This window comes from Aspergillus oryzae, chromosome 1 (genome assembly GCF_000184455.2).
Source record: "Aspergillus oryzae RIB40 DNA, chromosome 1".
NCBI lineage: Eukaryota > Fungi > Ascomycota > Eurotiomycetes > Eurotiales > Aspergillaceae > Aspergillus > Aspergillus oryzae.
The window spans coordinates 5,709,706-5,725,569 of NC_036435.1; the positions used below are offsets into that span (position 1 = coordinate 5,709,706).

The following is a 15,864-nucleotide window of genomic DNA, read 5'->3' on the forward strand; positions in this document are numbered from 1 at the left end:
CTCGTCCGATGTTTATCATGGATAAACAGAACCTCATCGCGGTAGATCCCTTTTCCATGTTCCCAGCAACTGGAAAATCACTGGGGAAAGACAAACCCAAAAATTTTCACCGCTTTCCCAATCAATTAACCCATTCCTCCTCGCTTAGCAACAAAAACCGTATGATCACATCGCCAGACCTCGAAGAAGATGCCAACTTAACTTAAATCTCACCGAAAACAACAAACCGGTCTAGTTAGTACCTCCTCTCGGCATCTTACGGAATGACAAAATCCTCCAACTGACCATCGTGATTCAAGCTACGGAATTGGCAAATCTCATGCGGGGAAAGGTGTCTAACCTTGCCCGGGAAGGTAGTGGATCTACATCACTTCGCAGATAAAGTGCATCTCCGTAGGTTTATTAAATTATTTAGTAAAAAGTACTGCTAAGACTCCATCTTTTCTGCCGAGTCGAGTATGTCTACCCGGGTCCCGATTCGCGTCACTCGGGTAATTGAGGGAAATAGTTACCACGTCGAGCGAAACTAGGGTGATGTGATCTGTGGCTGGCTTGGTTTGGAGCTAAGGTTATGTTGGGGTTTTATGTGCATATTGCTGACTTGACGTTACTAATGTTTTGCGGAGGTACTCAGATCGGACTGGGGTAGTGGAGGGTATTTCATGGACAATTGGATCAATTCTATAAAATGTCACTATGGAGGAACGTATAATAAGTAGTAGAATTCACAAGACGAGGTGTGCAAGGTGGGCAACGATAGTATCCTGTAGACGGGTGGTATTCCTGTAGCGTAGCTATAGCTTGAACAAAATATATATCTTATGCCCCCCACGTGATCACCATCCACGTTACCTAGGACGAGTGTATTTCGCCCCAGACAACCAAGTACTCCGAAGGTCAAATTACATAGAGAATGCGACATCATCTGCAAATAGAAATCTTGCGTTCAAGTCATTATATATTCGCGTTACTGTACCAACCTGGATAGACCGAGCAGCCTCACTTGGCGCGCCTACCCAACAAGGGCCTGTGACGTACGCGCCAAGGAGCAACTGAGACAGGCACGTCTTCCAATAATGACTTCAACTTGAATGATATGTTGCTTTCGGGCTGATTGAATCACGGGAGCTCCAAATCTAATACTCTCTAGACCGTTTCACCTGCATTAAATTGCATCATATAATCGTCTTTTTCAGCTGAAGGTTGCCCGGGCTTTGTCGACACAGCTGGTGAACGCAGTCGAATACATAAATTTCCAAGGATTGGTTCACGAAGACCTTTATTATGGGAATACCCTCATCCAGCTACCATTCAACTTATTATCAACTCTCTAAGGAAAAGTCGTACAAGGAGATCCTGGGGAGGATTGATTCGACGACAGCCTCAAAAGCCTCGACAAGAACAGGGAATGCCATCTATTGAATTGGGGGAGTGGGATGCAAATTCTGTCGATGCTGTGGTTTATGCTTTAATTCAGGTTCACAAGCCGTTTTACTGTTAAGCAGATTCTTGACTCCGAATGGATGGCGAAATCAGCTCTGCCTGAGGACGACGAGATCCGAAAGACTTGATCACAGTACGGCACACCGCGAGTTGTCCTATAAACTCGCGATTTATTGCACCAATTCAAAGTTTGCGACCATGGTCTTTGCTCCAAGGACCGAATCTTTTTTTTTATTCATTTTTTCTCCCCCCACGAAAATCGTTTCTAAGCAAATAACACTGTTGTGTGCAGAATCCTATACATGACCCCATCTCACGAGCGCAAAACCAACCCATCCATTTAACAGAGCTGCCCAGCACTCCAGTTATCATGGCTGGAAGCAGCCTACCTACAAGGCCATGCATTGTAGATCGCTATCTCGATGAATGGCTAGTGCGACTGCCTAATAGCACATAGGAGAAGGAAGCCCTTGTGCAAAAGGTTGGGTTTTACCAGAATCCTAAGGAACGACAGACAATGAAACAAGACCATGCTTGATGGAATGGGGCAAGCAGTTCTAACGGACGAGATGTCATCTACTTCTCCTGTCAATCAACTCCCTGGGTGTATATTCATCATAGACAGCCCGGAGACCGCACAATATCCCCAACCGCGCCCCAACCCCTACAACCACATGCGTAAGCAGCCATCGCACATAAAACGGCCCATCCAGAATAACAGGCCAATTATCCAATTTATGGAAAATAGTCCACAACTGAAGCATAAACACCACGCTTCCAAACCAGCCCTTCCCCGAACGCTCCAAAATAACGCTATTCAAATTCCGAAAGAAGACTTCTTTCAATCCATCCGCGGGATCAGTCCACTCCTGGACGATCAGTTCTTCGTTGTTGACATCTGAGTCCTCAGGGTCAAGAACACGACTCCACTCGTGGACGGCAAACTTGGGGATTGTAATGATCCCATCGGACGGACGGTATGTGCAGGTACGGTTTTGAATGGTGACTTTGGCTACTCCTTGGATGACGCGCAAGTATTCGGTGTGGCTTTCGTGCCAGTGTGAGCCTGACGTCCACGCACTCTTTGGGGGCAGGATAATGGTGACAGTTGAAGAGGAGGGTTCTGGGAGGATGTATGTGACTTCACCTGGTCGGGTGAATGTGGTCGTGTGTTTTGTTTCTGTGCGAGGCATTTTTGTGATCTGGAATTGGGGATTGTTGTAGATTGTCTGCTATATGTAATCATGGGGGCTGAATGCGTATTGCGGCCCCGTTCCGCGTGGATGATTAATGAGGATGTTGTTTACTAACGTACGGAGGTAGTTTTCAATATTAGTCTAATACTTTATTATTGCATTAAAAGAATGTATATCTTGACGATAGGTGTAGATTAAATTAAGCATCTAGAGAAAGACTCTATAGAGCATTGCTATAGAAAATTGTGGCATTAACTATTCAACCTAGTGTAGTAGACCTTTCAAATGAGATAAATGCTTATCATCTTAGTTCTCAAATACCTTACTTTCTGTTAAAACAACTAATATGGCGGACAGTCATGTGAATAATCATAGTACGTATGAAAAAAGGTATATAGTTGCGCAAATAGCTATGCTATCTGTTCAAGCAAGAGTATCTGCAGTTTGCATGGACCAAGTACATATACTAGAGCTTGGCAGCCACCGAGCCATATATTACATAACACGCATATGAAGCAAATGGGAATACTGCTCTCCCGGAGACTCTAGGTGCTGCTTGACTCAGGTGTTTGGTCGCCAAGTATGGCATGATACCTTTGGACATACGTCCCGGAAGAAGAAGCTACTAGCAGGCCATTCACGTTCTCAATACTCATCCACTGCAGTGGGATATTCGTCCAAAGTTGGCAGTATGAACGAGAACCCCGATGCTCCAATAGCTTTGCTGTCCGGTACGGGAAGTCTGATTAGCGTTGCTTTCTGGAGGAGGGTATTTAGAGTAGGCCGACGGTGAGTATATGAAAGAGAACCGGAAGAGGATCGGACATCCCAATGTTGGTTTAAAGGTGCGGAAAGAAAAATTAGAGAACGTAGATTTCCTATATTCATCTAAGATAGGGATATCATATCCTTATCTTGTTTACGTATAGGATAGAATCTCTGTTTCATTTTTCATCCCAAGTTGTAATATCGACTGAATGATAAACTAAAGAATCAGGCACTCTATACCATCAATTTCTTGTAGCACTATGACATAGTGACCAGGTATTTCACTGTGACTTCACCCCGCCCAATGTGATAAGTGACAGATCCTTGTCACTAAAAGTGTCACTGCATAGCATTTGTGATAGTGACGCAGGGTGAGCGACCCGACGATGATCATTGGAAACTCTATCTGATGTCCCACTTCGCTCAAAGAAACTCCGCTATAAAGCTTAATACGATGATTTTATTGGATCGTCTACATGATTATCAGAAAGGATATTGAAAAGTCTATGTCTCTGGGTAAAGAGAGAGAAAAGAAGAGGCAAAGCAAAGGAAAGGTAAAAAAAACGCGTAACATAAAGCACTCGGGGGCAAACGACCCAAGGATCTAACAGTGTGGGGTCCCTTTCATGTTGTTAATGAACCAACAGGCGAGATCTAAATATATCTTACCAACAATAAGGTGAAACTTCTGCAGGATTGCCCCTGTGGTTCCTTTTATGTTGGCTGGGTGATGGTATACCAACTCACCCGACTTTGGTACCCGTTTACTTTGAAATCCAATGATCGGCAGATACCCTGCTCCTGGAAGGGTTTCACGATTCGCCTATTCCCCTCCAAAGGCTTTCAGTCTAAAGTGTGACGGAGATGTGCGTATGTGCTTAAGCCTGCATCTCGCTGGCGCTTAACGGATGAGGACGGCGATCATTGGCCAGCAGCCCAACCCTACTCTGCCGCCCTTCCTCGCGATCGATTGAAGCAGTCAGTGAACCAAAGACTATATAGCCGCCCAACTCGCCCCCGGTCTTCGACCCCTTTCTATTTTTTGGTACACTGCTTGTTTGAGGTTTTCTTTAGTCTCCCTTTCTGTTCTATTTTCGTCTTCTAGTGGTTCGTTTGGCTGGTCCAGACGAGTGCTATTTTTTGAGTCTTCCTATTTTTGGATCTTGCATTACGTCAAATAATAGTATCATTTTACACGCCCTGCGTCTAAGAAGCCCTTCGTTGACCGAAGTGAATCACTGGCGCCTTTAATATCCTTTCCCATTACTTTAAATCTCCTTCGCTCCCCCCAAAGCTGTGTCCAGCCTCCACCTCCACAATGATCCCCACTGCCCGTGCTGCCGCAAGACCCAAGTTGAGCCTGAGCATTTCTGCTGCGCAGAATACCTCACGGCCTACATTGTCGCTCAAGTCCCCAGGTCCTCTTCCCCGGACTCCAATCTCCCCGTCTGCCGCCAGTCCCAGTTCCGCCCGGTTCTCATCTCTTCAAGTGCCGAGTTATGGCTACGTCAACTCATGTTCCTCGAAGAGCATTCTCAAGAAACAGTCGACAGCGGTCGCAGCTGGCACCGTTAACAAACGAATCCAGTTTAAATGCACACCGACCGTCCACTGCGTGACGCCTATTGAGAATCCTGAGGAGTACTACGGTACGCACACCAAGATGTCGCGTGAAGAGCGGCGTTGGATGGTGCGCGAATGAAGGATCGCCGAGAAAACTCGGAGAGAAAACCTACGCAGACGGAACGAGAGGACTCCTCAGAGTTCAGGGTCTCGTCATCCGTTGAGAGCCTATTTCCCGCGACCGTGCCCGGCCCTAATCCTGGATCGACAATGCAACTTGCAGCACAGATGCAGAAGAGCCTGTGGAGGACCGTCCGCGCAGAGCGTCGGACGTCTGGAACCAAAGTCAAGATGAGGAACGTCCCTGTTGGAAAGGAGGGCAGTGTGTCAATGTATATATGATCCTATTATGTTTATGATGTGACGATGAGATCCATACCAAGTATAGCATGAGTGAGCATTAGCCTGGAGAAATCCAATTACAGTCGTTACGCTCTATCAGTTGCGTCCATATTCCGTGGTCTTCCATGTACAGCTCTAGCATATGTTTCTACTTGTCTTACATCCATGAATAATCGTATTAGCCAAGAAAAAAAAATTAAACACACTTAGAACTTATGATGCTCCTGCTCTGCATCAGTACCATTTTGGTCATGGCTTAGGGCACCCTTTGAGGGCTTCTGTGGCCCGTGCGACCGAACGTCAGGTCTTTTCCGCAATACTTATCGCCGTGTGTCCAGCCGATTACCATCTCTACAACTAACCCCAATGTTGAACTTGAGAACCCCGGTCGCGAGTTTTCGCAAGGCTATATGCAGCACAGCCAGACGTAGCTTGCTTCCTCAAAATCGAGGCCTGCTCACTTTCGCTATTGAAACTTCTTGGTGAGAACGATTCCGGAACTGAACCAAGCTTGACTGCTAACTTGTCTATCTGCACTAGCGATGACACTTCAGTCGCAATCGTTGAGAAGAATGAAGCCACCAATGCCGCTAAGATACATTTCCTTGAGAATGTAACGGCCGACTCCAACGAATACCGAGGTGTCCACCCCATTGCATCCCTCGAGTCGCATCAAGAGAACCTCGCGAAGCTGGTTGATAAGGCGCTGAGACATCTGCCCGTCGCTTTGGGAAATGCTGAAGGACACCGATCGATAACGCTCGCGGATGGCTCCCAGCCGCGCTACAAACCGGACTTTGTATCCGCTACTCGAGGGCCAGGGATGCGAGCGAATCTCTTCGTCGGCTTAGATACAGGGAAAGCGCTGTCAGTTGCGTGGCAGGTCCCTTTCATGGGTGTTCATCATATGCAAGCTCATTTGTTGACACCCCGGCTTGTGTCGTCTCTACGTCAGGATCAAGAGACCAGTAATCACACCTCGCCGTCACCGCCAGTTACACCAGAATTTCCCTTCCTATCTATCCTTGTCTCGGGCGGCCATTCGAATCTTGTGAAATCCTCAACTCTTACGGACCACAAGATCATGGCGTCTACCGCGGACATAGCAATTGGCGAGTCGCTTGACAAATCAGCCAGGGAAATCCTTCCTAGTTCCTTACTGCAGAGTGCGAAGAACACCATGTACGGCAAGATGCTAGAGGAATTTGCTTTCCCAAATGGTAGCGCTGATTATGCTGATTACCGTCCACCGATGAATCGTGGCGAGGAACTCATCAAGCGGGAGACCCCATGGGGCTGGTCCCTGACGACGCCGTTTGCTAATACCCGCAACCTGCAATTCAGCTTTTCATCTATTGCCAGTGCGGTCAAGAGAATCATCACACAGAAAGAGAATTCCGGACAGAAATTTTCCCACGAAGAACGAGTTGATATGGCGCGCGAATCCATGCGGGTTTGTTTCGAGCATCTCGCCTCTCGGACGATCATCGCTCTTGAGACACTTCGTCAGCAGAAGCCTGAAGATGAGGTGAAGACCGTCGTGGTCAGCGGTGGTGTCGCGGCTAATCGTTTTCTCATGACGGTTTTGCGCTCATTCCTCGATGTCCGCGGTTTCGGCCATGTCGACATCGTTGCGCCCCCTCCGTACCTGTGCACCGACAATGCTGCGATGATCGGATGGGCTGGCCTTGAGATGTTTGAGGCGGGCTGGCGCACAGATCTCAGTGCCCGCGCTCTCAGGAAGTGGAGTCTTGATCCGCAAGCCGACGATGGCGGCGTTCTGGGCCCCAGTGGGTGGCAGAAAGCCTAGGCCTATCTTTGATCGATGACAGGGTCACGCATTGCCTTCACTGTACACTAGTAATACCCCATGTACACTACTCAGCCTTTTTACTTTTAACAGATGTATATATACTCTCAATTTACAGTTACAGATAGACAGGATATGATAGTAGTATTTTTGGATTAGAATTTTGTTTTCTACCAGATCTATCTGACAATCGTACAGAAGGCGCTACCCCGGTAGTCTTATCCCACACCAAAATATAGTGCCAACGACCATTTGTCAAAAAGCTGCATTGATTCATGCTGCCCATCTAGTGATTTCGAGGATACTGTCATCCAATCGGCCAGCGACCAGAGAGCTCCTGTTTTCCATGGCCCCTTCGGGGACCCAGCTGCCGCTGAATGTTGGCTTGATAGTCGTGACGCCGGTGGTTCCTCGCATCGACTATCTATTGATCAGGGATAAGGCTCCAAGTCAGCCACCCGCGACATTGTCACCTTGCCGCAGATTGGTGATTTGTTTGCGAAGCTCGAGGAAGAAGTCCTTGCCGTTGGCCATGGTGTTTGCTGTTGCATGAACGTCAACATGACGAAATGGAGGGTATCAATCAGTCAGGCGACGTACGTTTTGAGCCCCAAGGTCCAGAGCGATTTGTATCCTTTCCACCAGGTTTATAGAAAAAGGGTTTCGGCTCTATGAGAACGGTTAGCGATCCGATGGGTGTTTGCACGTCGCAGAATAAAGTACCTCTTGAATCTAATTGCACATGTTACGTTAGCAAGTAGTACATCGCAGAGATATCACGGAAAGAGCCTACTTCTCTTGAGAGCCGCCTTCGCCTCGGCGGCATTGAAGCCTCGCACGGGGACATGTTGTTCCTGAGCTGGTCCAGTGGAAAGTTGATCACGCGACTCTCCCCAGTTATTCTGGTTCTGTCCGCTACGAGAGCCACTGTGTGCGCTCATTGTTCTGTGCAAGGAGTGTCTTTGCCCCGACTGACGGTTCTGGTCGTATGTGCGGCCCCCGCGCCATCTAGCAGGAGATCTCCGAAGTTAGCATCAAGGGCGGCTGGAGGTAAATAGCGAATGGGGAAAATATATTTATATATATATGAATGTTAGGGCCGGGGAAAATCGAGGGGAAGACGATTACCGATCATCGCCAGGACCACTCATATTGAGGAGGGAGAAGCTCAATCAAATCAGATTGAATTGAATTATTTAAGCTGTGGGCTTTCAAAGAAGCTCCGCGTTGGTTAAATCGGACCATGAATGTCAGGTGGAGTCTCTCCGCCTTGGCTCAAGATGGTTTAGTGCCGCCGGGCAAGTGAGATAACGGACACTCCTCGCTTTCGCGTCTTCCCTTCGCCGCCGATGGCTGTGACACCGCTGCCCTTCATTTCTTTGCGATTTTATGCATTTTCCGGTTGCTATTGAGTCATGATTGGCATTTCTCCTTTACTTGACCCGGTTTCCTTATGCTACGCGGCGCCGCGAGACTCTGTTTGATTGCAACGTGAGGCTGAGCGACAAGCTCAACGACATTAATCAACATCCATTCTTTTTGTACACCATTTCATCCACAACTGGCTGAGCGCTGTTTTCCGACCACAGTAATGGCGCCATTAACTTCGAATAAATATCGGTCATCCCCCGGAAGGCCGCCTAAGACCCAATCCAAAGCGGTGCTGAAAGGCACCCAGAACTCAAACGCTACTCCCGGCGACGGACCACCCCTCAAAAAGCGGAAATACGTCCCTGGTGGACCGGGCGGTGGAGGCAGATACATCGAGCTTGATGTGCGAGAGACGAAACCACCTAAACCGGCGAAACCTGCCAGACCCCCCAAACCAGCCAAACCGTCGCCAGTTGCACGCAACTCTACCCCCCGAACCCGCCATGCACGAGAAGCTGAAGCCCAACCCATGCAGCTCCCTCCACCCCCACCTCCCGTCCCAACGACACCACCATCTGCGCGTCTCACAAGAGACAAAAGCCAAAATCGGGGCGGCCGCTTCGGCTCCTCGACCGCGGCTGCTCTCGCTTTACAACAGGGGGATGGGTATAAGCCACGGGAAGAGCGAGGGTGGGAAGAGTTTCACCCTGACCTGGATATTGAAACGAAGTTTGTCGTCTTCCCTGCGGAGGAAGTGGACAAGCCAGCTCCATCTGCGCATGTGGCCCATATCCTCTCTCCGAATGGCCTCAATCTCAGCAATGACAAAGACCCATTAGCTGAACTTATCCGAGCTCATGCCAATGGCACGTCTCCTACACCTATCAAACGCCGGCCAGGGCGCCCTCCCCGCCGTCCTGAGGCAATTCTAAACGCCCTCGGAATTACACCACAACCAAAAGTTGTTCCACCTCCTGGTCCAAACCCCCGTGAGAGGCTAACCCTCCCTAAACCCTCATTTCGACTACGAGATCCATTTGTTTTCTACGACCACCCAGGGGTGGGCCAACAAAACTATGTTGACCGGACAATGGCAAGTGTCGGATATCAGGAGAGTGATCTTTTCCTTCGCCACGATCGTCGACTGATACGGGTAACTGAGGCACCGCAGGAGGACGATCTCGATGCCGTCAATCCCGTTGGAACTGAGGAGGAGCCCAACACGTCTGTTGGGAGAGTAGAATATGACATGGATGAGCAGGACGAAAAGTGGCTGGAGGACTACAATGCTAAGCGGAGGGAGGATCAGTTGGAGCCTATTAAACCCGCTGTCTTTGAAATTACCATGACAAAGATTGAGAAAGAATGGCATGCGCTCGAAAAGCGCATCCCAAAACCAAACCCAAAACCTCCTCAGACACAACGACCTCGTTCAAGCTCTGCCGCTGCTGTCAATGGCGAAACCACGGGGCCTGGAGAGGATCAAGACAGCAAATGTGCAATTTGCGATGATGGTGATTGTGAAAACTCCAATGCTATCGTCTTCTGCGATGGGTGCGACCTGGCGGTACACCAGGAGTGTTACGGCGTGCCGTTCATCCCCGAGGGCCAATGGCTGTGTCGTAAGTGCCAGCTGGTCGGGAGAGGAGCCGTCAACTGCATCTTCTGTCCCAACACCGAAGGTGCCTTCAAACAGACTACCACTTCGAAGTGGTCTCATTTGCTTTGCGCTATATGGATCCCTGAAGTGTCTATAGGCAATCCGTCGCTGATGGAGCCGATCACCGATATTGAAAAAGTACCCAGGAGCCGCTGGAAACTTCACTGCTATATTTGCCGGCAGCGAATGGGTGCATCGATCCAGTGCAGCAACAAGAACTGTTTTGTTGCATTCCATGTGACTTGTGCCCGACGGGCTCAGCTCTATCTGAAGATGAAGTCTGGTCACGGATCTCCCGCAGTCATGGATACTCACCTGCTCAAAGCATTCTGTGACAAACATGTTCCTCCCGAGTGGCGTCGGGAACATGGGACAGACGCTGCTACCGCTGAAGCTATAGAATTTTATCGTAATACTATGCAAGGCCGACGATGGGGTGATAGTCAAGCTGCCGCACTAGCTCTAGAGCCGTCACAACCCCTCGGGTATGAGCATGGGGACGATGAGGCACTACGGACTCATACGCCACGCATTACGCTTACGGTTGGCGGGAATAAAAGAAAAAGGCCTACTGTACCCAAGACTATCTGGAAACTGCCGTCTGGCGCTCCCGTAATACCGCACGTTGTCCTAAATGCCGTCGCAGCCTCTCTCCAGCGCTTCGGTGTGCGTCAGAGAAAGCAATATGCAGAGGATGCGTGCAAGTACTGGACACTAAAACGCGAAGCCAGGAGGGGCGCTGCATTGCTGAAGCGTTTGCAGCTACAATTAGAAACCTTCTCCTCTATGGAAATGACCAGGCGAGACTACGTCGCGATGGGAGCTGCCGGAGGAAAGCGGCTCCAACGCCGTATTGAGTTTGGTGAACGACTATATCACGATCTCGATCGGTTGAGAACGATGTGCGATGAGGTCAAGAAACGTGAGAGGGAGAAGTTGAAGGATGCCGAAACTCTTCGGAGCATTGTGGACACTGTCTACTTCCCTATATTCCCCTTGCTGTGGCCTATTTTTGAAAAAGCTCAAGGGTGAGTGTCTTTTCCTCTAACTACTTTGGGATTGTTACTGATGTCGATACAGACTTGACGGCAAGGGCATCTTCAGACAGGGGTTGGTCTCGATACGCACCAAGCTGGAAGAGCGCCGGTACACATCCGTTTCTGCCTTCTCCGCTGATCTTGCTCGCGTGTTCACCTCGGAGATTGGAGTCCAGCCCGCTGGGGACACCGCCGAGCTTCAAATGCAGATCAGCGGCCGCGCTCCGGAGCTCAGCCTAGAGCAACGCGAGAAACGGAAACTGGCCAAGCGCATTATCAAATTCATTCAGCCTGCCCTGGAGGAAGCGATCAAGAAAGAGAGCGAGTTGAATCGTAAGCCCTTCGAACAGGAGCTTAAGGAGTTGGATCTTATGCTCGAGAACAGCGTTATGTCGCGAAGGGGCTCACAAGCCGAGTCTCTGGCGGCTGGTGATGAGGGGCAGGGAAAACGAGAGGTTCCCCTTGAGAATGCTGAAAAGGTCAATGGAGATGTTGAGGTCACTGCTAAGTCGGAGCCCTCTGATGGCGCCGAAGTTACCGCTATACCCCAACAGTCCATTGATAGCGCTATGCCAGATGCAGACCAAGCCCAAGCTCCCGATGGTGCTTCAGTATCTCAGTCTCAGGAAGCCCCCGGGGCTATGGTAGCCACTCCGGCGGTAGAGCATGAATCTGATAAGCAAGAGAACCCGTCTGCCAATGCAACGTCTACTACTCTTGACGCACCACCAGTTCCAAATGGAGTCTCAGACAAATCAGAAGAGAACGATCTAGGACCCGCCGATCAACCTACTGAACCACAGAAAGAGCCGTTGACACCCCCTCCCAGCTTCAAGGGAGACCAACAGCTACCTTTAGCACAAGGTGGTATCCAGTGGTATATGCAACCATTCGATCCCGTGGGCACCACTATCCATGAAGAGCGATGGACGGGCCGGGACGTCATGCGCGGGATGAGTGAAGAACTCAGTGAGCTTGACGAGGATGAGCTGAAAGACCTAGTCGACGATGAACTCGAAGGGGAGATGGGCACTGCCATCGAGGGATCCACCGACACTAGACCGGATGCTGCACCGGAGCAGGCCGTCAAGGTGTATCGAACCCGGCGGCGCTGGCGCGGATTTAAATAGATGATTGAAGCGATTCCCCGTTTGAGTCTTTTTTTTTTTTATTTCTTCTTTCTTCAACCTCTTCTTCTCCTTTCTCTCTTTAATACTTTTTTTTGCTTCTATCATGTTTGTGTTCAGGCTTCTGGCGCGGATCGGATTACGGCGTCCCCCCCCCCTTTTCTTCTCTTGCATCTTGTTGATTTCACATGTTCCCTGTGCTTTTGCGTCTACTACGATGAATGAATCTTGAGATGTTCGTTTTCTTGCACTGATAGCATTGAGGATGGGGGTCGTCGGGACTGTAGTTAGTTAGGTTGATCTACGACTGAATGGACTACTGCAACTGAGGATTCTAAGCGTTAATCCCGTGTGAGAGTGTAGTCTATTGTATTTATTATTTGATTTCTAGTGAATGGCCAGGAAGATTCACTCCTATCTATGTATCTCCGGAGGAAGTGATCATAACAAACAGCCGGGTCTTGGCGCTCCACCCACAAGAGCCGCTTGCCGTAAAAGGTCTGGAATTCGGTGACTTGGACCTTCGACGGGCAAGTGAACGAACTGCTTTCTTCCCCCTTCTTTCATCATTCATCCATCCCTCTCCCAACCAACCATTCATCCCTCTTCTTCTTTTCTTTCCCTCCCCCCTTCTTATTCTTTTCCTTGTTCTTCCTCATTTCTGAGGATTTGATTAATTCTTCTCCCCTATATTGGTGATTATTCTTCTTCCTAATCAGACCAGTGTGGGTGCTTGAATTTTCTGCATCATTTTCCCATCAACAAATTTTCGACGTGCGACGCGTTCCTTTCCCTGTCATATAACCGCTCTCTTTACCAACCAATCTCTAGTTGTTCGATAATCTCCGTCAATATGTCCACAGAGTATGATCACGAAAACGGTCGCTATGACGGTAGGTTCGATGGTTACATCAGCATCTTCGGCATCACCCTGGGAACACCACAGCAATACTGATCCGTCTACTTGCACACGCGTTAGACGAGCCTCGCTTCTCTCGCGACGAACGCAGCGCATCTCCTCGCGATGAGCCTCGTACCGACCGCGCCCGTAGCCGCTCTCCCAATGGTCGCGCCGATGACCGGTATGTCGCATGACCAGAAACTTCGCCACGTGCTGGGCGTTATTCGAATCTGAGAAGAAAAAGAAGAAAACGCAACTAACTCGCCATTCTCTCTCTAGGGCTCCTATCGAACCGCGTAAGCCTCTTGAGGATGAGGAGGGTGCGGTCAACACTGGCTCCAACCTTTTCGTCACCGGCATTCACCCCCGTCTGACCGAGTCCGACATTTCGCGTCTTTTCGAGAAATATGGTGATGTCGAGAGCTGCTCGATCATGGTCGACCCTCACACCAAGGAATCTCGTGGCTTCGGATTCGTCAAAATGGTGACTGCGGAACAAGCCGACGCTGCCAAGGAAGGTTTGCAGGGTGAGGTCATCGAGGGCCGTACTCTCAGCATTGAGAAGGCTCGTCGTAGCCGCCCTCGCACCCCGACCCCCGGCAAATACTTTGGACCCCCCAAGCGTGGTCAGTAACTCCTGAGCCCGGATCAGTAACATCAAACGACTCACAGCATTTGCAGACTTCCGGGGCGGTGGCCGCGGCGGACGTAGTGACCGCTACGACGACCGACGTGCCCCTTACGGAGGCAGCTGGCGCCGCAACGACGACTACCGCTATGGCCGCTACGACTCTTACAGTGACCGCCGCGACTATGGCGGCCGTGGTGAAGGCCGCGGTGACTACCGGGATTACCGCCGTGACTACCGGGACGACTACGGTAGCTACCGTGGAATCGATCGTTATGCTTCGGGAGGACGGGAAGACCGGTACAGTCGCGATGAACGCCGCGATGACCGCCGCGAAGAGCGCCGTGGCTATTATGATCGCGATGCTAACCCTCCTAGTTACAGCCATGGTGGTGCTCCTCCTCCTCCTCGTGAGGCTTATTCCGGCGGCGGCGGTGGCGGTGGCGGTCGCTCGTATGAACCTCGTGAAGACCGATATGGTAGCAGGTAGGTGCAGGGTTGGGCAGTTATCGACGATTAAAAATCAGGGTCATGGCACGTAATTCTTTTCCCCCGTCTCTAGTCTCTGTCTAGGCTTCCCCTTTTCGTTTCTTTTGTTACCCCCTGTCCTTGTTTTGTGTGACATTCCAACGCCCATCCACATTCCTTGGAATGGTTTCTTAATTCAATACCCGCTGCCTATGGGGAATGAGCTCGACGGTCCACGGTGGAATGTCGGTTTATGTTGTTCTTGATTTCATCGGAAAAAGTCGTCTGCGCTATTACTACTTGTCATCTCGGCGACATTCGGTACGCCATCAGTTATGCGACCATCTTAACCCTGTCAGAAAACCAAAAGAGAAAAAAAGAAAGAAAAAAAAGGGAAGAACAAGTTACTCTTGTTGTCGTCGGTCTGCGGTCGCTAGCTGGATTTTTCTTTTGTTGATTCGCTCGAAACACCGGACAAATTGGCGGCAGGGAAGGAAAAGACATGATATTTACCTTAACGTTGTAATTCCTCGGATTATCAGATGGGTCTCAGCACTTCTACATTGCAACTCTTCCGGAAATTGGTCGTTATCTCGCTAGTCAGCTTGTTCGCCTTGTTGCGTCTTATTCAACATTTTCTACGTAACGACTGTTCGATCTGTATACGGCCAGAAGCAAAAGACATAATATCTATCATGCCATGCACAATTTCTCTTTACGCCTCCTGAGGACACAAGCAGTTGAACGGAGTTCGGCCATGATCCGCCAGTTCCGCCATCGTGTTGCTTGCGTGCTTGTAGTATCGCCAGTACGAGCGAAGTGTACGCGTCTAGAACGAGCGGGAGAGAGCCATGTCGACGTAATTGCAGCAGCCATCTTATCAACAGCCTGGGGTTCCACCAACTACGACTGTTGATGGCCTGTTGGCCTGCCGAGGTAGGTAAGATGGTATCGCGAACCGAGCTAACACGTGGAAAAGGAGTCCCATCTTCCCATTCAGAAACGGTCCCCATAATCCAGTATTGTTTCTTTACTTCGTCTTGATTCACGGAGTCCGACGATCTCCATTGCGTGGTGCTGTCGACCAGCCGTGACATGTTACTTGTTGTTTTGCCAAGTCACTAACAGACAGAACCATGCTTTTTATGGGGAAGCGCTTGGGTTCGTGTCATTCCATGGTCTAGAGTATAGGGTGTATACTATCCGTTTTGTAGGAATAGAGACGATTCTGCTGGTCGATTATCTGTTCACTCGGGGTTTCCTGATTAGTCTGACAAGCTAGAGGTCGATCAAGGTAGGTACAGCAACGGTCATATTTTGCCAGTATCATATGTCACTGTCAACGAGGGTTTTGAACTTGAGCTGATCCTAGGGGCGGGTTGTTAGTTTAGAGTAGGAGTTGGAATAGCTGCTAATAAGTTGAACCATATAATCCTCTTACCTGATCACGCTTAGTCTAGGTAGTCCATGACGTAAGGGCGAGGAACACC

General features: G+C 49.7%; 4 protein-coding genes across 4 annotated transcripts; 3 read left to right on the plus strand and 1 right to left on the minus strand.

Moving 5' to 3' along the window:
- Nucleotides 1-5,321: 5,321 nt before the first annotated feature.
- AO090005000272 (N(6)-L-threonylcarbamoyladenine synthase family protein) lies at nucleotides 5,322-7,182 on the plus strand (the record flags this gene model as incomplete). Its single annotated transcript, XM_023234183.1, has 3 exons — nucleotides 5,322-5,362; nucleotides 5,789-5,854; nucleotides 5,913-7,182. The coding sequence occupies 3 exons, from the start codon at nucleotides 5,322-5,324 to the stop codon at nucleotides 7,180-7,182; spliced, it is 1,377 nt and encodes a 458-aa protein (XP_023088885.1).
- A 450-nt stretch (nucleotides 7,183-7,632) lies between these two features.
- AO090005000271 (uncharacterized protein) lies at nucleotides 7,633-8,333 on the minus strand (the record flags this gene model as incomplete). Its single annotated transcript, XM_023234184.1, has 4 exons — nucleotides 7,633-7,724; nucleotides 7,783-7,860; nucleotides 7,976-8,190; nucleotides 8,311-8,333. 4 exons carry the CDS (start codon nucleotides 8,331-8,333, stop codon nucleotides 7,633-7,635), a joined length of 408 nt encoding a protein of 135 aa, XP_023088884.1.
- Nucleotides 8,334-8,773: 440 nt separating this feature from the next.
- AO090005000270 (putative PHD finger domain protein) lies at nucleotides 8,774-12,380 on the plus strand (the record flags this gene model as incomplete). Its single annotated transcript, XM_001817303.3, has 2 exons — nucleotides 8,774-11,241; nucleotides 11,294-12,380. 2 exons carry the CDS (start codon nucleotides 8,774-8,776, stop codon nucleotides 12,378-12,380), a joined length of 3,555 nt encoding a protein of 1,184 aa, XP_001817355.1.
- Nucleotides 12,381-13,230: 850 nt separating this feature from the next.
- Nucleotides 13,231-14,396, plus strand: AO090005000269 (RNA recognition motif domain-containing protein; the record flags this gene model as incomplete). Its single annotated transcript, XM_023234185.1, has 4 exons — nucleotides 13,231-13,270; nucleotides 13,357-13,459; nucleotides 13,558-13,904; nucleotides 13,951-14,396. The coding sequence occupies 4 exons, from the start codon at nucleotides 13,231-13,233 to the stop codon at nucleotides 14,394-14,396; spliced, it is 936 nt and encodes a 311-aa protein (XP_023088883.1).
- Nucleotides 14,397-15,864: the final 1,468 nt, after the last annotated feature.